The following is a 27,481-nucleotide window of genomic DNA, read 5'->3' as shown; positions in this document are numbered from 1 at the left end:
TAGTGCTTTATGTAAGTCCAATAGTAATAGCAAGCATGATTAGTGCCATGAGATTACTCTGGCATTTAAAGACTTGTGCTAACTAGGGATGTTAATTAACATTTTAAATGTTGACTAGTTAAAGGTTAAGTTTAATTGGTTAACCCTGGAGCAGTCCCTTTCCTGCCCATGGCTCAATGGGCCAGACTGGGTGAGGTGCTGGCCTGGGCCCGCTGCTGTTGGTGGGGGCTGCTCCAGCCCCAGCTTCACCCTGGGCCCTGCCAAAGCCTCAGGCAGTGGGGGCTGCTCTGGTCACAAGGCTGCTCCAGCCCTGCCATAGCCTGGAGCGGCAGGGGGCCTGCAAACAGCATCCAACCATCCAGGCCAGTTAACAGATAAGCAGGCTGAGAAGTTGCCTTTTATTGGGTAACTGGTTAAACTCTTACATGTCTGGCGCTGACTGGCAATGGCCTTATGTTTTTTCTGTACCATAATATACACCGAATCTTAACATAATAGGTAGAGCTAACTGTCACCTAGAACTGCAGACTCTGTAAACTCACATTATTCTACATATTCATACAACCACGTCCTTGCAGAGTGATAATAGACTTTCAGGTTTCCTTAAACTTGCAGTTTTGGGGTAACTTCATGCTTGAGGCACATAATGCCTATTGAGCTTTTATTGATGATGACCCGATTGTTCACTAGAAGATAATGCTGGTTCTTGATAACATGTTACTTAAGCCCAGACAAACTGTGGCTCCCAGTATTAGTCTTTACTGCATGTGTTAGGGCACCAACTGTGTTCCACTCATGAAACTGAGAGACCGACAGCTGTGCCTACAGCTAAATGTAGCACAGATAGGCACTCCTCCGCCAAACAGTCATGACCTTCTTCAACACTTACAACTACTCTAGTCTTGGCTCCAACCCTTCAACTTCCCCACCAGTGTAGCCATCACCCCTACATCCTGACCTTCACTTCTATTTTTGTCCAGCCCCTACACCTCTCTCCGCCCTTCTCTGCAAATGTCCTGACTTCAGCTCTCCTACCCCACTTCTCCATTCCTGGGTATGCTTGTGCACAACGGTCATGACTGGCATGGTCACGTGAAGCCCTGACTATCCCTCAGAGCAGGCTGCTAGTGGTGTCAGCGTATGTATAATTGTGAGAGGGAGCTTGGTGTGGAAAGAGGACCACAGACAATCAGTGTGAGACCACAGAACTCATTTTAATATGTGGGGGCATGAATACATCTGATCTGTATCTACCAGTCTCCAGAACTGAACAGCTAGGACAGCGACTCTTAAACTGTGCACCACCGAGCACTTATAGATAATTCAAAGACCTTCTGTCTCAGTGCGTAAGCCTTTCTCTCCCTCTCACTTTCTCCTTTCCCCATTTAATTTGAATTAAGTATAATTATTACATGTGGATACTAAAACATATGACTGATTTTGATTTCTCTTACTGCTGGCAGAGCTCCACTGAATGATGTACCCATCTGCTTTGCAATCACTTTATGCAAAACGTACTTTTCCATAAGTTAGCAGTTATAAACATGCTTCTCCCATCCCAAGCTTCTTGCCCAGTTCCTGTCATCTTAGCAGGGTGATTCATGATTATATCTGATCTTAGAACCTGAAATGCTTATATTTGTGTATGTTACGGGAGGAACACTTTGGTTGGTTGATTTCCTTTGGTGTACTCTGCTGTCAGAAGGAACAATAAACTACAGCTGTGATTATGGCAGATTTCATAAAACCAAGCAGGCTTGAGCCTGCCAGGAAGAAAACCAAGGGGCTCCAAGATATGGCATTGACTCAGTAGGTGGTTCTCTTTGTTGAGAATCATTTCTGAATCAGTGTTGCATGGCACTGTGTTACCAGATGTGTTGTGAAAGACAAATTAATGGAGCCCCTCAGTGCTCATGATGTTTAAGATTTAAGCATTTTTTGTAGAAAAAGGACGTTGGCTTGTGTCCCACCCAAACTCCGGTATGGGTGATTAGAGTATTCTTGATTTCCTAGGTGAAATCCTGCCACCTCCCACCGAAATCAATTGGAGTCTTGCTACCAGAGTCAGTGGAGCAAAGATTTCACTCTTCTGTCTCCAAAATGTTACTTCTACAGGTCTAGTGGATTCAGATAACATTTAACCTCTGTAAATGTTCCATATGGAAATAATTACGAGTCAAATACTGCAAAATTGTCTTAATGTGCATGACAAAAGACATTTTTCTTCCTTACATTTGATCCCCCTTGATGGATCCTCTATATTATTTACAATTTCTATTTCACTTTTATATGAAGGATAGGTAAATGTCTGAATATGAGCCCGAATCTAGTGAGTTCTACCAGAACTGTCAAAAATTTGTTGTTGGATTTAATTTCCTGAAATGGATCTTTGTCTCGTATTTGTTTTGTTTGCTGATGTTATGGTGGTTTTTAGAAGTCATGAACCCCACTGTGCTAGGCATTGTACAGACAGAACACAAAGACAGTCCTTGTTCCAAAAAGGTTATTTTTGTTCAGCCCAGAAGAACGATTTGTAAGACAAATGTGATTTTATGGGTTTTATCTGGGGGGGAAAAAAGTTAAAAGAATAACACGTAACTCCCTTCTTTTCTGCATACTCCCCAATGTATGCCCTGTGGGATAGGGAGATCTGTGTTCTGTAACCTAATAGACATATTCTGAACCATGTTCTTTGGACTCTTGTCACACTTTTCTAACATTATAGAGTTAATGCCCTATGCAGTTTCTACAAGGAATTCCAGATGGTGAAATTCCATTGCTTTTCAGACCATTCTCACTGGAACAGCATGTCACCATGTGGAAGATCTCAAAGAACTGACAAGCTAGATTAAACCAGTTGGTAAAGTGCTAGGAAGTCCAAAAAACATAGTGACAGTCTTCCCATTGGAGAGTCCTTCTCCATAAATGTCACATGCTAACAATCTGGAGAGTGCAACAATGTAAAGATTAAAATATCATGGATGTGGGCTTTAATCCATCTAGCCTAGTGATGGGCAGCCTGTGGCCTATTGGGGTTCCACCTGCAGCTCATGCACTCCCTCTCTACACCCTTCTCCTCATGCCTGTCATGCACTGGGGCACTGGAGCCCCACACTCCTCCCTTTCCCTTCGAGCCCTGTCAGAGTGCTGTGAATTGACTGATTCACAGCATTCAAGCTCTGGAAGGGAGGGGTAGCAGCAGGATCAGACCAAGGATCAGCCGATTCATGGCACTCTGAAAGGGGTGCATGGGAGAGGGCAGGGAGTAGGTAAGTGCGGGACTCCAGTGCCCCAGTATGTGACAGGTTTGGGGAAAGTGGGCAAAGAAGGGGCACGCAGGCTTCAGGTGGAACCCCAATAGGCCACAGACCCTGATTGTCCACAACCAGATTTCAATCTTGCTGGCCACTGAGATGACGGAGGGCCACTCACTAGTCTTGGTTGCCCATCGCTGTTCTAGCCTGAAATCTCAAAATAAAATCCAGTTGAAATCAACTCATTCACCTTCTTTTGATGCCAAACCATAATTACCAAGTGACTTTGATACCAAACTGTAAATTATCCGAGGTTCACTCAGAACTCAGCCCAAGGATCACTCCCAGAGCTCTCAAACCTTTCAACAAACCTGACCCGACTGTTGAGTTTCTACCAGATTCCTGAGTTTCTGAACATTTTGCCTGGGTAGCTTGCTCGGGAAGTGGCCCACCCACCGATAGCAGCATCACCATTGCAACACTAAGAGCAACAAGATGCCGAATGGTGTGAATGATTTTTCTTTTTCCCTTGACCCAACTCAGACTGTAGAAGCATTTTTTCAGTTGCTCTTAAAAAGCATCAGCTTACAGACAACAATTTAAAAACCTTGAGGCTGGCAGAACAGTTTCATTCTGAAACGCTGCTGCTTGGAACTCCAACCAACAACTGCCTTTTAAAAGTCCTTGAACAGGTTCGTATATTAAGTAAAGTAGAATAAACCTTGCTTTACTCCCAGCTGCTGTTTCAAAGACTAGGGAAATATCAGAAGCTAATTACTGTTGTTAAGCTTTGCCTTGATCACAGAACTGTACAGATGCTTTCACTTGAGTTGCTATACATAGTGCAGCCTCCGAGTAGTCTCGGAAAGGGCTGCTGCTTCAATTGTTGTGTTTTTAGTGCCTAATCCATCCTACACTGAAATCAGTGGAAAGACTTCACCTCTGTGTATGTACACTCTCTCTTTCAAAAAACAAAAAACTTTGCTGTTGGTGGATCATTGCAGTGTAGTAATTAAAGATTGTTTTGGGTTGTTGTTTCTTGAGAAAAATATACATTTGAAATTCATATCAGCTGTAGTTTTATTTCCAGATTTCATATATATTTGTTCAGAAATAAATTACAAAATTGAGTTATTTTGCTAATTTTGTTAGCTTTGATAAAAACAATATAACCATAAATAAAAATATATAAAGCCAAATCTAAATTTATAAATAGGCCCTACAAATTCAGTAAGAACAATTTGCACTTACTATAAAATGCAAAGTAACTTTTATCTGCACGTCTCAAAACATTTTTACTAACATCAATTAAGAGTTATAGCACTACTCTAACCTTTATAAACATAATTAGCCCCATTTTATAGATGAAAAACTGAGGCACAGAGAGACAATGTAAATTCCTTAAGGTTGGTCAGTCATTCAGTGGCAGACCCACTCTAAACGCCTTTTCTAACCACTTAGAATATGCTCCACATCTGCCCTTACAAAATCACGACGCAAAAGTAGGGTAAATAACGTGGTCACAATTTGACCCATTCATGGTAAAAGTATGTGATGTCAGAATCACCATCAGCAGCTCCATCTCAGAGTGTGTAATACAATATTTAGCTATCTCTGAGAAGTAACGGGATGCATCTGGCCAAGTTTCTACTTTTTTGGCAAATTAATACCATTTCAGAAAATTATTCCATTTCTGGGTGAGACTGTGTTATCTGTGCTATGGAACATTTATGATGTCTGCAGTCAGAATAGCGTGTTGTGGTTCAGTTGGCTCGACCCATCATGAAAACCATGACTCTTGTAGGTTAAAAGATACAGGATCAGATTTGGCTCCCAGTTACAAGAGTCCAACCCCAATGGGACTCAGTGTGGCTACATATCAATGTAGGGCTCAGTTCCTCATCTGCAAAGTGGAACTAACAGTACTTCTCTACCCACCATGAAGTGAAGGGAACTATCGAAGTAGCATCAGAATAGCTCAGTAAAGTAGGCTGTATGTAAATCAACTGTGGTGAATGTTGCTTTCTTGTCACCCAGTCACTAACTCTTGTTAGTCTCCTTTAAAGTCATGAGCAAAAGTTCTCTGTCTTACCAATACAGGACCCATTCAGCTCCAAAGAAGAATGCAGTGAGTGTACAGTATTGAGAAAAATAAGACCCTTATGAAAGAAGGGTACAGGTGTGCACTGCTCTCTAATGGGGAGATTCGGAATTGCTCACGTATGTCCCACAGGCCTATATGGCTAACAGCTAGAGGAGATTCATGTCAATGGAACTGCAGTTGTTTATTGCAAGTGTTAAAGTTGGCTTCTGGCCTTTTGCTTCCATCACCCAGGCCAAAAGTATTTCAGATGCTAGCAAACCTGTTGCTGCCTGAGGGAATGGAATCTGTTACTCTGGCCAAACAAGAAGGAGTCCTATGGGACCTTGGAGACTAACAGATGTGTTACTCTGACCAGTTAAGGAAGGGTGCTGATGAGCTACATAGGAAGCTCTCTAGCCCTCTTTCAGAGGGATGGCTTTTATGCTGTGGTACCTTGAAGAAAGTGGAGGCTATCACAGGGGAAATTGGGATGATTCTCGCGGTTCTGCCAGGCACTCGGTACCCTCCAGTGGTGAAAAACAAACACACTGCTAAATTAACAGGAAACATACTTTATAAGTGCTATTGCTGTGTATTAAGGGCCTGATCGCAAACTCATTTATATCAATGGATTACCCGCACAGATATCAGTAGACTGTGGATAAACCTCAGGGTCTTAATTCCATTCTCATCTCCCACTTAACAAGCATACCCCTCTCCCAGCAAGTGAAAGAATTAGACCCTAAATATTTTGCCCTATAATACTACCATCCTTTGCGGGCAGATATGAGGGACTTTCCCTAGTGAATTAATCATTTTTAGTTCCATCTGTCCATGACAACTGCCAAGCCATAACCTGAAAAGCTGAGGAAAATGTGCTTGATTTTCCTGCCCAGCTTCAATCATTTTACAAAGTCTTTATTTATAATTAAAATCAACCAACTTTCAGTTGAAACCATTGTGGGAGGGGGGGAAAGGGGGATCTGCACCAAAAGCTTTTTCTGCTCTGCCTGTTTTATTAATGTAACTGCCAGTTTCTGTTTCCACCTTCATAGAGTTATGTGCTCCATTTGAAACTTTTAACAAATCAGCCCATTTTCCTTTTCCCACTGCTGTAAATTCAATCCATATGCCTTAAAATGTCCTTTCATAGGATTAATATAGAAAAAGGAAGTGGACTCATGCTGTATAGGGGGGCTGCGGTGTAGTGAGAGAGTACTCCCAGTTTGCATATGTTGTTTCTATTAATTCTTAGAACTTGAGCTTCCCAATTATTCAGATTAGAGTCCATTGGCAGGGTTTTCTGCATTAGCGAACAGTGATGTACAGTGCAGAAACACAGCAGGATAAATCATTCCCTTATCCTCAGAATGGCCAGGAAGTTCTTGATGCAAGCACTGGCTGTGCCACTGAGCAGGATGTGGAAGAGGATGTACCCTGCTGAATGGGAGGGGGAGGAAGAGATCAATTCTGCATAAAGATCTCAAACGAAAATATCAAGACAAAACAACAAAGATCTCCTAACATGGTGCAGGTTAATTGGGAATTACCTGCTTAGTGGGGAGGCATGGGACTGACCTAGGAAGTGGCTACAGATTTAGAATGACATACTCTCCACACCTAGGACTGGAACAGTAAGAGTGTTGCATGTCAGGACTGAAAAGCATTAGCAGAGATGGGTCAGGACAAAAGACTGCATAGCTTAGGGTGCCACAGATCAAGATTAAGGTAAATTGGCAGAGAAGTATGTGGGGTCCCAGGTCCGGAATAGCAAGGAATTCAGCAGGTCCGGGATGAGAGACATTGATGAAGTTCCAGAAGGATAGCCGTATTAGCCTGCGTCGGTAAAAACAATGAGGAACCCTGTGGCACCTTAAAGACCAACAGATTAATTTCTTAATCTTTAGGGCACCACAGGGCTCCTCATTGTTATTGGTGGAATTGTGTGATGGATCCAAGGAGTAGAATTATAGCAGCTGCTGAACATCTGGATTCCAGTGCAGTGACTGACCTGCCTGAGTGAGCTCGCTCAATGCCAGCTGACATTATGGCAGTCTGTAAACAGTACCCATCCCCTTCGTGTCCAGTCCTACCAACTCTCACCCAATTTGGCTCTGTTTTGTTGTACACCAAGGAAAAATTGTGAAGTGATAAAGGAGTTTGTGTGTTCTGATCATCACTACGTTATTGACCCAACTAGTTGTTTTACATACATCAGTGCTCTTGTAAAGAAAGTGAAATGTTTTTAGAAACATTCCTAGCAAACACACAGAGAGAGAGACAGACAGAGAGAGAGGTTTTCCTTTATTTAGGTCATTTGTAGAAATGCAAATAAATGCTTTTATGGGCCAGTTTTTTTTTTTCAAAATCAGTTTCCAACCTCCCAAAATTAATCTTATATGCCCAAATTCTCTCTCACGTAAAAAATATAAATGTGTGCATTCAAAACTGCCTGCTGTCAGATGCCCAAAGGAGATGAGATGAGAATCTTCAGTTTCCATTCACCTCAGCTGGACTTGGCTGTTATGCTCAACAATCCTAAAAATCAGGTAGTTGCATCCAGCAATCTGACGACACCTCTGTAAGATCACCCTGTAGGCACTCACCCACATTTTGGCATATACTGTTTTAGGGTATGTCTACACAGCCAAATAAATAAATGACCAGGGCAGTGAGCCTGGGCCAACTGACTTGGGCTTGCGCTGGAGGGGCTACGATTAGCACGGCAGACACTCAGCCGAGAGCCTGAACTCTGAAACCCACCAAGGAGGGAGGGCTTTGGAGCCCAATTCCAAGGCTACGCCTACACTGCAGGGTTTTTGCGCAAGAAGTCTTTTGCGGAAGAGTTCTTACTCAAAAGCACCTTGCTCAAAAGCACGTTCATACCTCAAAGCGCATCGCTTTTGCGCAAGAGAGCATCCACACTGCATGGACGCGCTTGTGCAAGAAAGTTCTGATAGCCATTCGCAGAATGGTCATCAGAGCGCCTGTGCTTTTTTGGATAGGCTCTATTTGTGCCAGAAACCCCTGTGGAGCATCCACACGTGCCTTTTTGCGCAAGAACTGTAGCACAAAAAGGAGTTATGCCTCGTAGAAGAAGGCTTACCTACACTGCAAAAAGCGCTCTGTTCAGTCGTTTTACTGTTGATTTACTTGCACAAAAGTGCACTTGAGGTATGGACGCTCCACAGGTTTTTGCGCAAAAATCCTGCAGTGTAGACATAGCCCAAATGTCTACACTACTACATTTGGCTGTGACGCAAGCTAGAGTCCATTGATCTAAGCTCTGAAAATTGCTGCTGTGGGGTTTTTTGTTTCATTTTGTTCTACTGAGTAGATAATCTTTAAAGGCTCCTTTAGACTCCCCAAAGCTTTTGTTGTAATTTTACAGTAAAATAATTTTACAAACTCTTTGTTTCCAGCGTTTACAGGCTGCAAACAATCCGCATTTGCTTCCCAGAGCCCAGCTGCTCTGCTTCTGCCAATCAACAGCACTAATTGCTTCCAAAGGTCTTCTGAGCACCGTGGCTGAGTGAGCAGCATGCACTGTGTTCCCCAGTCACCACTACAAACAGAAGACTGTTCTTTCAGTAGATCCATCCCTGCTAGGGTGGAGGACTGTTCCTCTACCCCAGTGATTTCATTTGTAACAGGTTCTCTGTTCTCCCCAGGTGTGCTGTCTCTGCCTGCCTACTTCAGCCCTTACAATGATGGCTCCATAAGCAGTGATGGACGGGCTGACGCTTATGCCCAGCTGGAGCTCCGAACTTTGGAACAGTCTCTCTTGGCGACTTGTGTTGGAAGCATCTCAGAACTAAGTGAGTTTCAGCTGTAACTGATCATTTGTTGAAACAAGCTATGAGGCCTGCGGCTATTGAAGTCAGTGGCAGTTTTGTCATTGGCTTCAGCATGGACTGCATTGGTCCCATGTTATATACAATTTTATTGTTTCAGGATGCTGCTTGTGGAAATCAGATTATGCCATTAGGATTTTTTTCCTTAGATTATGCCTAAAATGTCCCTCTTCCTGAATCTAATTCTTTGTCTTAGTGACTTTAGTGCCAGCAGAGGTGCAATTAGGGGGCATGCAGGATATGCTATGCATGCGTACCCATGGCCACAAGGGGTCCAAATCCAGAGATGAAAGCGAGGGCACCCTAGTGCGGCACTGTGACAAATAGAAGCTGGTGGGCTGGGGCACTCGGCTGCAGCTGTTCCCAGCTGGGCTCTTGGGGCTCTCCTGTGGACTGCCTTGCTAAGCAACAGGTGCCTCCCCCAAAGCTGGGGCTGCCCCAATCCCTATACTCTGCCCTCCTGTGTGCCCTTTTGGGGAGAAGGGAGGGGAGTGTTTGCAGCCACGTGTACCCAGCATTCTGCTGCTCTTCCCTTTCCCTGACTATCAGGGAGTGAGTGGAGAGTGCACAGCTAGCGTGCCTTCCTTTCGTTTCCTGATGCCCAGGGGGGCTGCGGTGTAGTGAGTGGCAGAGGAGACTCCACAGGAGCTGTGCACTTCCCTTCGCTCCCTGATTGTCAGAGGAAGAGCAGCGGTGACCCAGTATATGTGGCTCCAGCCCCTCTGCCACCACCCTCCCTAAATGGTGAACGTGCCTCCTCGCACTGACTCCTTCCCTCTCCAGCCCCCTGCCCTGAACCTCCCCATCCTCTACCCCCTGCCCTTATTTCTGAGCCACCCAAACCTCCCTACTTTTGAGCACCCCCACACCCTCAGCTCCCTGCTCAAATTCCTGCATCCCCCACATCCTCCCTGCCCTGAGCTGCCCATCCCCAATCCCCTGCCCTTATTTCTGAACCCCACAAACTCCCCTGCCCTGATTCCTGCACCCCACATCACCCCTTCCCTGGGCTGCCATCTCCAACCCGCTGCCCTTATTCCTGAGCTTCCCAACACACTCTAACTCTCTACCATGAGCGCTAAGGATGTTAAGTATTGGGTAATTGAATAATCGAATAGTGGATGTGTGGAGCCCAGGGTCAGCTGGGGACACCCCATCTACCTACTTTCCCGGTATCCCTTCTAATTCACCTTCTAATAGTCATGCACTAGTAATGTTTGGGTGGCAGATAACATCAGAGGAAAGCTTATTTTTGGTTTTTAATTGAAAATAGAAAAAGGGGGAGGGGAGAAATTCTGAGACTGTGTCTGATATATGAAATTTGGTAAATCTTTTCTTTTGTTGACAAATCCCAGATTTTGGGCCTAAACTTTGTTTTCCTGACCTGGGTTCCATTGCTGGCACCATTGTTCCAGTCCCCATCATCTGAATGCTAATGGATTTCAGGGCCCAGCCAGGCCCAGAGCTTGTGGTTTCACTATTTATTTTGCAACTCGCCTTAATTTGAAGTTTTTCAGATTCTTTCAACACACCTCTATTTATGCTGGAACACAAGGGAGCATTTGTAGCATGGGTCCATGATTGAATGTGGCTTCCTCTCCTTCTTTCCTAGTCCCTGCCTTGGCCAGCTGAGTCATTACTAGTGAATGGATCTCCTGATATAGCCAGTCACCTACTGATTTTAAAATATGGTTTAGAGGTTTCCAGAGAAGTAGGGTGGCGTGGGGGGGGGAGGGGTGTTATTCTTTGCTGAAAATTTGAATTCCAGATGCATTTCTTTTCTGTTCATGCAGGATTCCAGGTTAGCACTGATGCTAGAAGATGCATATTCTTGTAAGAATTTCTGGATCTTAGAGAAAGATTCAGGAGCTGCAGAAATGGAAAGGCAGAGACATTAGGTTTTTTTTCTCCTCTCTGGAGTCTACTTGTAAAATGAATTTACTATGCAATGAATGAGTGGCTCAGCATCACATTGCAAAATGAGGTTTTAACACCCCATTGATCTGACTCAGTAATAATTGCATAATGCTTGGACATACAGTAGTCCTATGTTTTCCCTCCTAGCCTGAGTAATATCAATCTTTAAAGCATTCATCTTTAAAGCATTCAGCTGGAGGCATCTTAGTAAACTTTAGTAAACTCGGTCTTTTTGTGAGATCTAAGTGGATTTAGCATAATCCTAAAAACTGCACTTGGAGTCGGGGGGGAAGGGGTGTGGGGAGGGATGTGTGAATTCACAGTTTGTGTGGCTACGCTCGAGGTGCCATTTCAGGCCTAACTTGATGTTAGTGGCTATTTAAATTCCATACTTTCCCAGCATTGTGCCCATAGAACACAATGGGGGAACATTTCCTGTGAGGATTTTAGTGGACTATAGAACATAAAGCAACAGGAGAGTCCCAGGGAAAAATAGATCCTGTGCATGTAGAGAATCCTATAGTACTGATTCAGACTAGTGCTGTGGGAATTCCACTACTGTAAATTGTAACATTTACAGGTTGACAAGGGTTCAGAATCCCTGAGCACTGAAGAGCTCAGGGGGCACTGGATGCTTTCGCCATGGGTTGAGACCTTTATGAGGATCAGGGAGAGACTTCCAACATGTCTGTGAAAATCAGTGTGACAAATATAAGGACTGCCCCTTTAATAAGGAAGAGGCTTTTGTCACTCTTTGGAAGCAGTCTGCAGCTAGAGAGCAGTGAGGAAGATGAGAGAAGCAGACAGCAACAAGAAGGGACTTTCAGTTAGGACAGCGTCTTTCTCTGTCATAAGAACTTGGGCAGACAGTTGGGACTTGAAGGCTAGTTATATGGGATTAGATGGCTCCAATGCAGGGAACTGATCTAGCCATATAACATACAGTGCAGAGGGAGAACCAAAACAAGCAAGGGATATGGCATGCTGCCTCTGTCCCCTTTCATAAATTGTTTTCCCAACCCAGTACTTATCTAGGATCATACACAGTGTTCTTTATTAGCCACAGGCAGGCAAGAAGCCCAGAGATATGGCTTCACAAGAAAAGATAAAAAAGAAAGCACATTAAAATAGCAAAGCCATTACTTTGATCTGATTACCGACAAGTTTAACAATGTAAATAGTAGTTTAATTCCACTATTGTCTGTCTAATATCTGGGAATTTAAAACAAAATTAAATTTCCATTGCTTTTAACTATAAAATAGCAGCTCTGGCACCTGCCTATTGACTTGGTGGGTAAATAATAATTATGCACAAAGAAAGAATCTCTTGGTTGCCAGTGAATTTATTTAGTTGAGAAAATGAGCATATGAGTCTAGACAAACATTCAGAAATGATTCTCCTGTTCCCGTTTGTGCAGGTGACTTGGTATCACGAGCAATGCACCACATGCAATGCTTGAATAATACCTTCCGTCCTGGCATGAGCCCTAGCCGTCAAACCAGGCAACAGCAGCCCATCACCTGGTCCCCTGATGCCCTCCATACCCTTTACTACTTCCTACGCTGTCCTCAGATGGAGTCCATGGAGAACCCCAACCTGGATCCACCAAGGATGATCCTGAATAATGAAAGGTAAGGAAGTTACCCAGTTAAGGAACTGTTAGGAGTAAGGCCTCTTTTTGCAGAACAGCTCTGGTCTTATGGGCAGTTGGTTTTGTAGGATGTGATCTATCAGGCATCCGTTGTTCCTGCTCCCCAGCCAGCGTGTGTCTTTAGCCTGGCCAGTTTTACAAAGTTCTTTCTCAGACAGTCGTTTCGGAGCAAGACATATACTGCATATTGCCAGCGAGGCTTGTCTGGGGGCCTTGCCAGGAGTGCATGTGGTTGCCTAAAACAGTAAAGACCGTACCAAAGAAAACGTTACCTTCTCAATACCACTGATGAATGACTGTGGTATAGGAGAGTTGATTGCAGTGGAGACCCTGGTGTAGGGATTTATGACCACCCTTTCTGGGGGCTTTTTTTCAGTTGTTGCTACGTGTCTAGTACATGGGAAACTTACACAAGAAGCCAGTACGCAAATAAAAACACAAAGGGCCACTCTTCCTCATGCAAAGTAGTACCTGACTCTGCAGGTAGTCTCACTGCTAGAGCTGGTTGGAAGTATTCCAATGGAATATTTTTTTCAGTTGGAAAAGGTTGATTTGTCTAAATTGCAATGTTTTGTAAGCGCATATTGATTTTCGACTAAATGCTGACAGAAGCCATGCAAGTTTCTAACACAGACCTACCCAGCAGCCAGGTTTCAAAACCTGCCTGGGTTCCTGCTGGCTTACCACACCCAGTTCTTCAGCACCCCATCTGGCAGGCCGATGGGAAATCAGGGAGCCCAGTTTCTAGGTTTGCGGCTGTTGATCAGCCTGGGCTTGTAGGGCTCCAGTGTTCCTGGTTCCCAGCGTCCCTAGTTTGGGACAGTTCACCAGATGAACTGCTCCACTGATTCTTCAGCAAAACAAAACATTGGCATTCACAAGTAATTTTGAAATTTTGTTTTGTTCCTATATGTATGTATATGTGTATGTATGTACAGGCTGTCCTCGCTATAAGTCCAAGATACGTTCCAAGAAACTTTGACTTATAGCAGAACAACTTAAAATGGGGAATCTTTTTCCCATGGCTGACTTCCATTTGCATTTTTTTTTGTGCAACTTAAGAGGTGGGGAACGGGAGGACTTGTAGTGCATCTGTTCCTACAAGTGTCAATGACTTTAGTGTGGAACGGATGTATACCAGGGCGACTTACAGCGAAGACGCCCTGTATGTATTTATATTTCTGAATGTCCCAGGAAGAAGTGTTCCAGTTTGTGGCCAGTTGTACCCAGGACAAGTTAGTGGAGCTTCTGCTGTGTGATTCCTTGTCAGCCTAGCCAAAAGTCAGCCACATGGTATTCCCCTTTGCTTGGAGAGCAGTCTCTCATTGAGGAGCATCTCAGGCTTGCAAGGTGTTAGATTCCAAATCCCATGCTGGGTGGCCACATTCTCCAAAGGAGAACACAGGTCACGTATCAGGCCAAGAGAAAGGGATGATACCAGGGCTTTATTACTGCTGTGGCCACTTATTCCAACACCAATGTCCTCTGCTGACTCCAGAGTCACCCTGGTGCTGAAACAATGAGGAGTTCTGTGGCACTTAAAGACTTACAGATTTATTTGGGCATAAGCTTTAATGGGTAAAATCTACTTTGTCAAAAGTTTACATTGCTGAGTGGCAGCAGATGACCAGGGCCTTGTAGGTCAGCTCTCCAGTGGTTGGTGATGTGGAAACTGATATACTGTAAGTGTAAGTCCTGGGATGAGAAGGTCAAACTGCATGCAGGGCAGTCCCTCTTTTTAGATCCAACCAGGGATTGGTTCCCAGTGAGGATGTTAAATTTCAGTTATCTAACTAATTGTGAGGTCGATACATTTTGTATTAACTACATGACTAGTCCATAAGGACCACTATGCAGAGCTACAGTGGGGGTAGCTCCAGCAGCCGACTCGAGCCAGGCTTTTATTACATTTAAAATGCAGAGGCACAGTGTCCCGGACCAGCGCGAGCTGGACCTGCTCAGTCCTGGCTCTCTCTGAGTCCAGCAGCCCCTGTTTGCAGCAGCCAGGGCTAGCTGTGGGCAGAGGCTGCTTTGCAGCAGCCTCCCCTAACTCCCTGCTGCTTCCCCCCCCTCCCCCCCCGCTGCTGCCTTTCAAGCCAGCTCCCCCCAGCACTGGCTTCGCAGTGGCTATCCCTCTCTCCCCTCCCCCCCCCCCGGCTGTGTCTATCTGAGGCAGCAAAAGGGGGAAGGGAGCGAGTAGTTGATACTCCAGTTGACTACCCAATAAGCTTTTGCTTATTGGGTAGTCGATTACTTGCTTACATCCCTAGTTCCCAGGGAGCAACTCTGCTTTGAGAATGGACTCTTATCATACCCCAAGGCAGAGAGCAAATTCTCCAGCTGTTCACACGGCTCCCTCTCTTCCAAAGCTGTCTCTATATCCAATCTTGCATAATCCAAAACTAACAACCACATAGCACAGCTTCCCATGCGTTACACATCTGCCTGTCCAAAACTTGCTTGCAGGCTAAGAATTTGGAAGATGGTGTGTAATAGCACCACCTAGCGATGCTTGCTGTAGCAATGATAAAAGCATTTTCTGTCAAGTCAGAAATTCCCATTAATTTAACTTACAATTTTTCTTTCAAACTTAAGAAATAAAAAAAATAACAAATGTAACATCCAATGTAATTTTGAAAGCTAGTGAAATGTCACTTAAATAACACTGACATGGAAAATAGTTTATAAATCAGAACAAATTGGCTTCATGACTCTCTCTCTTCCTTCCACCCATGGGGAATATGGATCAGCCCATTTCATGCATTCCCCCCTCCCATCACCTTCTGGGCTGGTGCCACTGCTAGGCCCCAGTTTTGCAACCTGAGTGTTGCTGTTGATGTCATTGCTGCCGGCCAGGCCTCACTTCTCCAGACCTGATGGTGGTATCAGTGCCAGTGGTCAGGTCCTGGTGGTGGGTGTGGTCCCTCTAAATCTGCTGCAGCTTTTTTCCCAGGCACTGGGAGCAACTGCTTCGAGCAGACTCATAGCAGTATCCATTGCAGATGAGGGGAGGTGTTAAGGTACACCATTTTGTAGCTTCAGGTTTCCAGAACAAAATGCAGAACTGGACAGTCCAGGGGTAGGGAGGGAGGATGATATCAGGTAACTTTATCCAAACAGCTACTGCTATAATTTCAGCCTGAGTGACTATTTTTTAGATTAAGAAAAATGGCAACTAAAGAGAGGACAACTATAAAGTTTCCCTGATAGAGACCATAGAGTGCACATTTCAGTCTGAAAGATGTTCCCTCTTGAAACCACTCACAAGCCTACGTCAAAGGTTCCTTTGCTCATCTGTGCAGAAACTGTTACTATATCCTTGTGCAGCACCAACCGCAATATGTCTGATTAGCATGCTACTACATTATAGGATGATAATTCTTCCTGTACTGATGCCTAATCCTCCCCCAAAAGAAACTACAACCTTAATAAGATCTAATGTGGGAATAGAACAAACTGGAGAGAACTGGATGCTAACTTGTGATGTAAACAGAGGAAATAAGAGAGGAATTCAGCAGATTTTATTTTAAATTGTTTTGACTAGTTAGATAAGGGGAAAAGTTACATGGTTAAAATAGGGAAGGGGATACAAATGTAATAACTGAAAAATGGGCTACATTATTTGTCCTGCCAATGTTAAAAGCTCACACAGAGTTCATCTACACTGCAGTACATATACCCAGTGAAGGTAGGTGATATAAGTTAAATCATGAATGCAGTCCCAGTTTCCCACTTCCTCTCCATAAATACATCCCTTCCGTGACCCCAGAGCTGTGTTAGAGAATGCAATAGCAAAATTTCAATGCGAAGCTATAAGTCTATTTCATTTTTAAATCAATACTAGATGCTGCTGCAACAGAGTTTTGGAATATTTCTACCACTTATTTCAAATCAAGACTTAAAAAAAAATCAAAAGCTTGGCATTAGGGGAACAAAACACATGAGCCTGAAAATACCAGACTGAGCAAATGGCTTCAGATTTTGATGGAACCTAGGTAGTAAGACAAACAGCCAGGTATACCAACAGTGACAAACTTCCAACCCCACTTGGCATCTGTGCCAAAACGTTGTGTTATACCCCATTGATTCCAATCCCTGTTATTTAACATGGCTAGTGGGGTAAATGTTGCTGGGGACACTTTGTACATGAGTCTGTTTATTCATTCCAAATGAAGAGAAAAGGCAGCCGAGGTTACATGTGAGTGTGCCAGGGCGCAGCGTGATAGATGAAGACATTAATTCACCTACTCCAACTTGGCAAAGCTGTGTAGCCAGCCCTTTTATTCTTTATTGAGCTATGCTAAATTGGTTACAAACTCTGCATTGCTCTATTGTGTGCATATGGTCTCTCTGAAATATGCTGTTCATGTGTATTGCAACTCTGGTCAAACCAGGTCAATAATGGTGAAGTGCTTTGCAATTATTTGTGCTGTGGTTCCTGGGTTGTTATATAAAATCTATGTCTTTTTAAAAGAGCCCTAAACTTAGCAAGGAGGAGGATGGTTATTAGAGTTAGAGGCCTAGTTTCAGAGGGGTAGGCATGTTAATTTGTAACTGTAAAAACAAGCAGTCCTGTGGCACCTTAAAGATTAACAAATGTATTAGGTCATGAGTTGTGGTGGATAAAACCCACTTCATCAGGTACCTAGTCTTATAAAGTCTGGCCTCATTTTGAGAAGCCCAGAGGACCTTCCTATTTACATCAGTGGAAATTGTTGTTGCCCACTCAAAGCTCACAACCTATTAGCCATTTGCTTTATCAGATGAGGTCTTTGTCAGTTATGAAGGGGCATCCTGTGAAAATCAAAGCAAAATCAGGGTTGGAAGGACTTTTTAATGATTCCCTCTGACATTGAGGGAATATAAAATTCACTGTCCTAAAACCATCCCTGATGGCTGCTGTCATATATAGGTTCAGAGGGGAAGCCTAGTTCATCTGTAACTGGAAAAACTTAGAAAACTACAAATAGTCTGGTAGCACCTCAGGGTATGTCTACACTACCCTCCTAGTTCGAACTAGGAGGGTAATGTAGGCATACCGCACTTGCAAATGAAGCCTGGGATTTGAATTTCCCGGGCTTCATTTGCATAAGCCGGGCGCTGCCATTTTTAAATCCCGGCTCGTTCGAAACCCGTGCCGCGCGGCTACACGTGGCACAGACTAGGTAGTTAGAACTAGGCTTCCTAGTCCGAACTACCGTTACTCCTTATTCCACGATGAGTAACGGTAGTTCGGACTAGGAAACCTAGTCCAAACTACCTAGTCTGTGCCGCGTGTAGCCGCGCGGCACGGGGTTCGAACGAGCCGGGATTTAAAAATGGCGGCGCCTGGCTTATGCAAATGAAGCCCGGGAAATTCAAATCCCGTGCTTCATTTGCAAGTGCAGTATGCCTACATTACCCTCCTAGTTCGAACTAGGAGGGTAGTGTAGACATACCCTTAGAGACTAACAAAACATGTAGATGGTATCATGAGCTTTTGTGAGCAAGAGGAAGTGGGTTTTGCCCATGAAAGCTCATGATACCATTTACATGTTTTGTTAGCCTTTAAGGTGCTACTAGGCTATTTGTCATGTATAGGCTTTTAGAATGGTGCCCAAAAAATGCTGGGAAAGGACAGAGCTGCTGTCACGGGCAGACTCGGCACCAGGGTGAGTGCAATTCATCCCTCCCTCCCCCTTATCCCACCTTCTGTACTAAATCTGATTTGTCAGTTTAATAATGTGTTCACTTTTTTCATTGTATTCCTTTGGTTTATATGGTCATGCCAATTCTCTTCCAGAATATGATCTGAGGAAGTGGGTCTGGCCCACGAAAGCTCATCACCTAATAAACCATCTTGTTAGTCTTTAAAGTGCTACATAGTTCTGTCTTTTATGTGCATGTAAGGCACTGTGAGAATGCACATATAAAGGGGAAGTGCAATGTGTGTGTGAGAATCCCCATGCAAGTGGCCTGCACACTTAGGCCACCTCTATTCGCACCTCCATGTCCATGGTAACTCCTTTAGGGCCAGACTGATAAGACTAAAAGTGGTGGTGATAAATAAAGGAGTAGAGATAGTGAGGGCCAAGTGGCAGTGAGAGACACATAGGAGCCTCCTATTTAGGGCTCCAGTGTATATTTGTACATTGAAACCCTAGAAAGCTTATTGGCTGGTGATGAGGCCCTGTGGTGTTCAGATTCCTGTCTGAAGAGGTTGTGTGTGGGGAGGCGGGGGGAGTGGGAGGGAGGCAAGCATCAATACGTAAAAAGCCTTGGAACACTGTCCCTGTCGAAAACAGCATGCTTTTTACATGACTGAACCCCATCTTGGCCTCATGCTCTGCCCATGCTGCTCTGTTAGCTTCACTGTGCTAAAGGTGGCACCTGGGGAAGTGTTTTGCAATCTGCAAAGAGCTGTGTCTGTGAAATATGGCAAACCCACTATCTAGACCAGACTAACAGGGCTGCATCTCTTTCACTATTCCACTAGGCAAGGATCTGAGATGTGAGTAAACCTCTTTGCATAGCAACAAACCTCAGACTGCCTGAGGGCATCAGAGCTCAGAGTGTCGCAGCAGAACACCTCTACCTTAGTCATCCGCAAAAAAAAGAGCATGCCTGGAGCACTGATATGGCTTGGGTTTCGCAAAGATTACACAGCAGGCAACATATTTTCATAGTGTGAAGAACAAACCGCTCCCTCCCCATGCTCCTGTGAAGGTGGTTTCCCACTGCTGATGTCCGTACGGCTCTGAGTGTCCATAGCCTTTGATTGCCAGAATCTGGGAATGGACAACAGGGGATGGATCACTCAGTGATTGTCTCTTCTCTTCATTCCCTCTGGAGGACCTGACATTGGCCACTTCAGAAAACAAAGTACTCAATTAGATGGGCCATTGGTCTGACTCAGTGTGATTGTTCTTGTGTTCTTACATTTTTACTAAGTATCAGAGGGGTAGCCGTGTTAGTCTGGATCTGCAAAAGCGACAAGGAGTCTTGTAGCACCTTATAGACTAACAGATGTTTTGGAGCATAAGCTTTTGTGGGCAAAGACCCACTTCGTCAGATGCATCTGACAAAGTGGGTCTTTGCTCACAAAAGCTTATGCTCCAATACATCTGTTAGTCTATAAGGTGCTACAAGACTCTTTGTACGTTTTTACTGTGCTTCAGCTTTCCTATTTGGAAAAAAGGTGATATGATACCTTCCCCGCTTTCATAAAAGGTTCTGAGATCCTCTGATGGACTCTAAGATCATAAAACCAAAATACCAAATTTCTGCACTGATCACCTCTTGATAGCATTGCTTTGTAAAGTACTACGGAATACTTAAAAAGAAATCCTAATCTTGTCTTATTGTCACTGTCAGTGGAGCCAGTATTGTCAGAGGTTTATGAACTGTCCAGGTGGCGCATGTGCCATGCTTTACATGCTGCATGCAGAGTGTTATTTTAATCTGAATGGTCTTGAGTATAAAACACTCTGTGTCAGCAGAGCTCACAATCTCTGCACACATTTGAATCTCTCAGTAAAAGATTTGTTCCAGAGCTGATGGAGAAGGCCTCTTTCAGCCAGCAGTAAAAATTCAGGACTTGCCAGCTTGATGGAAACTGACTGTTTCTAGGGCTGGAAAAGCTGTGAGCACTGAAAAAAGTCATCCACGTGTACACAGGGGCCAGGCCATGGGAACAAGAGAAACTGTGGTTCTGACTGCTGGCCAATGGAGGCCTTCAGAATACTTACCTCAGATTTTGCTGTTCATTCAGAGTGGATGTCTGTGAAGTGACTGCCAACCTAGGTACTATCAATCAAACAATCCCGTCACCCCCATGGCACTGAAACACCTCAGAATGGCTGATGCTCCTTTTGCTTTCAGCTGGGCAGCTGCTCTATGTACCAGGTTCAAAAATGACCTAAGAATTTCCTACTTAAGAGAGGAGCCCTCCCATCTGTTACCTCATTGGCACTAACGGCTATGAACAGCATTCAAGTTTCCATTGCTGAAAGGGCCAAGCTGGGGAAATGTATAGATGTTATTGCCATAGTCTGTTGCCTTTCAATAGACACTGTGGTTTGCCAGACAGCAGAAGAAAGGATGACCGGTTAGGACTAGCTGTTTTTCCTTCTGTACCTTCTGCTGTATGAAGTATGTCCAGCAATGCCTGCCCTGTAACGTGTCTCAGTGGAGAAGCTGGAAGCATGAGGAATGTAGCAATGCTGATGCACTCAGAACTCATAAGAAAGGCATTGACATTCTATGGCACTAGCTGCTCTTGGGGTTAAACGTTGCTTAAATATTGAGACAAATGGCTTCATTTGTTACTAAATAGAGAATTGGACATTTATAATGCAGGAGTCAAAGTTTCACTGGCTGGGAGAGAAACCAGAGATGGGCCTGAGTCATTAAGTCCAGATCCACAACTGAATCGCAGCCCAGGTGCCCCTGAAAGTGATGTTTGCTCAAACGTGGTGGTCAGCCCATGTACAATTTGTCTGTCTTTTATCTGGCTAGCACAGGTAACAATAGTGACGAAGATGCAATGGTATAGACTTCAGAGGCTGGCCAGCAACCCTGGGAGACGCCTAGTGTTCCCAGTAGTAAACATCCTTACTATTGTTGCTAACCTGTACTACTATTGCTAACCTGCGCTAGCTAAAGAAAGAAGTCTTCCCCCACTGGTTAGCATTGCATGTTGAAGTGTTTAATGAGGAACTTACACCATCCTGTGAAGCATCTAGCATTGTACAGAACATGATACAGTGTTCCAGCATGGCTGCTGTCTTAGGATTCCCACCTGGAAAATCTTCTCGTTTTGCTTTGTGAAATCAAAAAAATTAAAAATACTCCTTTCCTTACGCATACCCCTTTCACCTCAGGATGAAGTAAGGGGGTGAAGTGTTTAGGGATAATGTCAAGTAAGCCTCTCAATCTCTTGGTTGGGAGGCAGATGTGCTATTCCTTGTGTAGACATCTAGCCCAGTCATTCCCAACCTTTTTGGGCATATGGACCTCTTTACAATCTATTAAAATTTCATGGACTCTTCCCCCCGCCCCCTTCCTGGGGGAGGGAAAAAAAAAGAAAAGTAAGTGGTGGGCCTGATCCTTATTTTTAAACTTTCCACGGACCCCCTGCAGTACCGTCACAGACCACCAGGCCTCCGCAGATCACTGATCTAGACAATAAGAGTGCCACTGCATTTTAAATATTTATGTTTTAGGCTTGATGAAGGTGAAGTTTCACGGCCTGTTATGCAGGTCAGATAGGGTGGTGATAGCGGTCCCTTGCAGCCTTAAAAAAATCTATGAATCGATATTGTTCATTGAACGTCCTCGCTTATTAATGTAGCTTGCCTCAAAGGGATCCTGTCACTTGCCATTGTTGCATGGCAATCCACTGGCAGAACCAGAGAGCGAGCCCAGGAGTAGCCACTAGAGAACACTCCTCTAACTTAATGACAGTTGTTGGGGTGACATTTCTGAGCTTACTGCTCTGGCCATTGTTTGTTTGTTTTTTGGGGGGGGATGCATTTTCAATGCCCATGAGAAGTGTCGGTAACTATTATGATAGTAAGAGGCTTTTTCAGGAGAAACCTATTCCTCAGGTGGGTGCTTCCAACTTCATAGTAGAGATGTTAAAATGCTGGTTTTTTGGTAAACATGTAACCACTGAAATTTTCAATGGACACACCTTTACACACGGGATAGGTGGGAAGGAGGCTCCAGCAGAGCTGCTTGCTACCCCCACACGTGCTGCCGCCTCTGGATGAAGGTTAACCAATGAGACTAGGATCTTTGGTTAACCATTTAAATGTGTGTACTATCAGATCCTTAGTTCTCAGTTCTGTCATAATGCATTTTTCCTTCCTCGGGTTAGGTCTTCACGTACAGCACTGCAATGATGCAGTTGCAGCATGTCTGTGAAAACACTACTACATTGACATGAGAGCTTCTTCCATTGCCATAGTTAATCCATCTCCACAAAAAACAGCAGTGGAAAAGGAAAAGGCCTGCCGTTGACATTGTCATTCAGTGGTGGATTTAATTTTCACACCTCTGAGCAAAGCAGTTATATTGATACAAGTTTATAGACCTGGCTTCCGTACCAGTACTTTTACAGAAGCACTCTGGATTTGGTTGCCAGTTTTCTGTATTCCTGGAGATTTCGTAACATAACACAATCTTTAATTAAAGAGTAATCTTTAATTCCTAGAGGTTTGGCAACCCTAACACTGGGATCATGAAGAGTTATGTACTGCAATAGCAGAATCACAAGCTGTCTGTCAGATTTCTTTGGAACAGTCTTCCCTAATGCAGGTTAAAAATGTCCAAATTCTTTTTTACAACCCTGTCTTGTTGCTCACTGAGCCCCATGTAGAACACGATTTGATACTTTCAGCTCTAGGACTACCAGCAATAAAATTATATTCTGAATTGTCTTTTTTTGAAGAGGCTGGAGACCTTTCTGTTTTCTCTAGACCGGCTCCATTAAGCACTTGAAAAACTGGCTATTGTTTCACTTTGATTTATGGGAATGTCATCCCATAGTTCACTCTGAAGTTCAGTCTTTCTCATTCTTATGGGAAAACCGCATCTTGATTTAAGCCTTATTTTGATTTATGTCCAAATCTAGTCTCACCTCAGGATTAGCTGTAGCTATGTATTTTTTAAGCATGTGGAACTACTTGAATATGAGCAATAAATATACAATATTGTAAAAAAGAGCTTCCATATGTCAACTTCTGGTAATCTGCTATCGAGAAATGCATAGGACTTTCAGAAAGTTGGTTTCATTCAAGTTCCAGAAACTGATAGATATTTTTTTATAATTTAAGGGGGAGAGTTTTTTACAAGCTTAGCTGTTCATTTGTATGATGGGAGGCATGGTTATGGGGGGGGGGGGTGTAAGTGACTAGTCGACTACCCAAGAAGCCTAGGTTTATCGGGTAGTCAAGTCACTACTCGACAAGTTGCTTTCCCCCCTTGACAAGTTGCTTTGGAGACAGCAAGTGGGGGAGGGGAGCAGGAGCCGGTGCTGGGGGGAACCGATTTAAAATCTGGTTTCCCCCCAGCACCGTCTCCGGGGAGGCAGAGGCACAGTGGGGGAAACAGCCCCCCTTGCATCCCCCCCCTTGCATCCCCCTTCTGTTCTGAAATGTGATTTGTCCTTTTCATATGTGTTCATTTTTTTTAAATTGTATCCTTTGGTATATATGGCTGTGACTATTTTCTTCCACTATTTGATCTGAGGAAGTGCTACATAGTCCTGTATTTTGTTTCAGCTACACCAGACTATTTTTCTACCTCATAATCATGACACCTCTGTCCTGACCTCTAACCACTAAGCTATGCCTCCTACTATAGATAGGGAGCATCTAAGAGAGACTCTAGAGTTGCAAAGCTACCACTGGATCACATCCAGCTGTAATTAATGTGCAGCCAAACAACTCCTCTAATTTTAGTGATATGGCTACAAACTTACACTAGTGGGGACTGAGTGCAGAATGTGGCTCATTTTCTATTCCCTTTCAGCAAATATGTTAGATTACACTATATTGAATCAACAGACTGTGGTTTCTGCCCAGAGAGTAATCCACAAACAAGAGATTTGAATCTGCCCAGACATGTAACTCCTTTGGGTGGGATTTGTCTTGCAGAACAGATATCCTTTTTTAAACAACTTTTAAACAACCACTTCATCAGATAATGAGCTGGGGGTTGTGAAGTGTATTTTACCCAATGAAAGCTCATGATACTATACATTTTTGTTAGTCTCTAAGGTACCACAGGACTACTTTGTTATTTTTTAAGTTACAGACTAAGACAGCTACCCCTCTGAGCCCTTTTAAACAGTCAGCCTGGCACTTACAGTAAGCATTTGATGAAAACAGTATATTTTGGTTTAATAATCCACTGTCAGGTCACAGAGACACACAGTCATGGATAAGGAACTGTGCAGCACAAATTGCTGGGGCCTCCTTTAGAAAAGATTGCTTAGAAAATCTAGGATTACCCCAGTGGGAGTTTAGTTTCTAATCTCTCTAAGGCCAAAGAGCAAGGTGGCGGTGGCTATTGTCATAAAATATACCAAGTCATGTTCGGTCTTCAGAACAGCTCAGCTTCCTTCTTTGTTACGAAGATGTTGTTAACAATGAAAGGAAGCCAAAGCAACCTGCTAGCCACTATTACTGAGGAGCACTTGTCCACAGACTCAAACAGTATCCTTTATTTAGTACTGACATTGTTTAAGCACTGACTGTCTCTTTCCTCAGGAAACAGGCAAGTTCTGCAACTTGAGGTCTGTAATTTACTCCAATAGGAAATATTAACCTCAGTTAGAAACAGCAATTATGGGGTTTACCCAGAGAAGAAACTGTCCGCTTAACTCCATCATCATCCTTTGCATTTGGTGTGCATTCAGCCAAGGAGCTCTATGCCCTTCACAAACATTAGTTAATAGAGCTTTGCAAAACTCTTATTATTATTGTCTTTCATGAGGTACCTCTATGGAAAAACTGAAGCAGATGGAGGTTAAATGACATGCCAGCAAATCAGTAGTGCAGGAGGAGAACCTTTGAGTCAAGACTAACTCAGTCCCTGGCACTGTTCACTACACTCTCCCTGCCAGAGCTGTCAAGAGAAGACAGCAGTCCCAATCTCATTCACCTTCTGTCATGGCTAAAATGTCTATGCAGTAAAATAAAGCACTGATAACTTCAAAAAGTTTCCTTGGGTTTCCTCCCCTCCCTTTGTGATATTTACTGGCAAGGTTGATCTTTGCATTGTAATATATTAAACAGTGAACAATAAAGGGAACCTGGGGTTGGAGACTTCTGGTTGCAGTAGCCCTAAGAAAACTCCAAAATGTGCCCTTCAGTCACCCAGGAACTCACTCATTTTCACATACAGTAAACTTCAGATAATCCGGCACCTTTGGGACCCAGGCGATGCCGGATTCAGATATGCCGGACTATCGGAAGGGGGGCGCTATAAGGGGTCTTGGGTGGGGGGGATGCCACCCCAGACCGCTCATAGCCCCCCCTTCCGATAGTCAGGCTCTGCCCCAGGCGTCCCTGATTCAGCCGCTGCTGAAACTGACCAGCGGCTGACTCCAGGAAGCCTGGGGCAGAACAGCTCCGCCTCGGGCTTCCTGGAGTCAGCCGCTGATCAGTTTCAGCCATGTCTGACTTGGGGACACCTGGGGCAGAGCAGCTGGGGTGCTGCCGGGTTGGTCCAGTAGCGCCGAGGAGCGGCGCTGCGGGACCAATCCGGCAGCACCTAGCTGCTCTGCCCTAGGCGTCCCCAAGAGCAGCTGGGGTGCTGCCATGTTGATCTCGCCGCGCCAAGGGTCGGCGCTACCGGACCAACCCGGCAGCACTCCAGCTGCTCTGCTGCAGGCGTCCCCGATTCAGCTGCTGCTGAAACTGACCAGCGGCTGACTCCAGGAAGCCCGAGGCAGAGCAGCCCTACCCCGGGCTTCCTGGAGTCAGCCGCTGGTCAGTTTCAACAGCGGCTGAATCTGGACACCTGGGACAGAGCAGCTGGGGGGCTGCTGGGTTGGTCCCCGCAGCGCCGCACCTCGGCACTGCGGGGACCAACCTGGCAGCCCCCCAGCTGCTCTACCCCAGGTGTCCCCAAGTCAGCCGCTGCTGAAACTGATCAGCAGCTGATTCCAGGAAGCCCGGGGCAGAGCAGCTCTGCCTTGGGCTTCCTGGAGTCAGCCGCTGGTCAGTTTCAGCACCGGCTGAATTGGGGACACCTGGGGTGCTGCCCGGTTGGTCCCGCAGCCCCGAGGAGCAGTGCTCCTGGCAGCGCCTCAGCTGCTCTGCCTCCAACCGCCCCAACTGCTGGTCATTTTTAGCAGTGGCTGAATCAAGAAAGCTGGGGGCAGAGCAGCTCCAATGGTCCGGCTGCCCGGAGCACTTCCGGGTTCCTGATGGTGCCGGACCATCAGATGCCGGACCATCGGAGTTTTACTGTACTTTCATTTTCATCTGAACAGCTGGAAATCTCATGCCCAAAAAGCATTGAACATTTTCTTGAAATTGTAATAACAAGAACTGCAAATGGATGGCATGCTCACTGCAGCTATTTCTTACTTGCTAAGAAACAGAGGTGAAGAGTATTTTAGTTAGGGCACCTGATCCCAAACCCATTTTAATCAATGGGAGTCTTTCCATTGATTTCAATGGACATTGGATCAAGTTTAGGAGGGGTTTATTGAAAAAGATGCTCATCTAGGTGAGAAAACAATATTGTACGAGAGAATGTTATGTGAATTTCTTTATTTTGAAAGTATAACAATTACTGCCAACATGGCCTTACAGTTTCTCTTGTTAGGCAAGCTGCTACTAATGATAAATAGAAAATACGAATCTGACCTATGTCCAGCTTTGGAGGGGGTTACCAGCCATGAGCTGACGAATGTTGTAAATCAGAAGCGCCAAATGCTCTAATTCCTCACTCCACTGAAATTCATGGGAATTGGCAATCTGAAAATTACACAAAGGTGGCTGCTGCATCTTGAGTCCTGATGAGCCTACCTGCAGCCTAGGCCAAAAAAGCTCATTACTAGTGACAGAATCACAGGAACTGGCAACACGAATCTGTACTAGTACTCTGGTGCACAGGTGAATGCTCATAGTGCACTCCTGAGGTTTGTTGGCAGAGATCTTATTTTAACAGGGTGTTTTCAAAGTGATTCACTCTGACTCCCCATCAGTCTGTGCAAACTGATCG

At 44.6% G+C, this 27,481-nt stretch overlaps 1 protein-coding gene and 1 long non-coding RNA gene across 2 annotated transcripts in view; one reads left to right on the top strand and one right to left on the bottom strand.

Moving 5' to 3' along the window:
• ABTB2 (ankyrin repeat and BTB domain containing 2) overlaps positions 1–27,481 on the top strand; it is a 205,098-nt gene that overhangs the window by 125,484 nt on the left and 52,133 nt on the right. The window contains exons 2-3 of the mRNA XM_006124451.4: positions 9,009–9,155; positions 12,527–12,740. Of these exons, the coding sequence (XP_006124513.2) occupies positions 9,009–9,155; positions 12,527–12,740 (361 nt within the window). The remainder of the gene's footprint in view (positions 1–9,008; positions 9,156–12,526; positions 12,741–27,481) is intronic.
• The window catches only part of LOC142829158 (uncharacterized), a 32,042-nt gene continuing 14,714 nt past the window's right edge, over positions 10,154–27,481 (bottom strand). Inside the window, exon 3 of the long non-coding RNA XR_012903512.1 lies at positions 10,154–11,060. This is a non-coding gene — a long non-coding RNA (uncharacterized LOC142829158). The remainder of the gene's footprint in view (positions 11,061–27,481) is intronic.

Source organism: Pelodiscus sinensis, chromosome 4, assembly GCF_049634645.1.
Source record: "Pelodiscus sinensis isolate JC-2024 chromosome 4, ASM4963464v1, whole genome shotgun sequence".
Taxonomy (NCBI): domain Eukaryota; kingdom Metazoa; phylum Chordata; order Testudines; family Trionychidae; genus Pelodiscus; species Pelodiscus sinensis.
The sequence above is the reverse complement of the archived record's forward strand: the minus strand, read 5'-3'. Positions and strand labels throughout refer to the sequence as shown.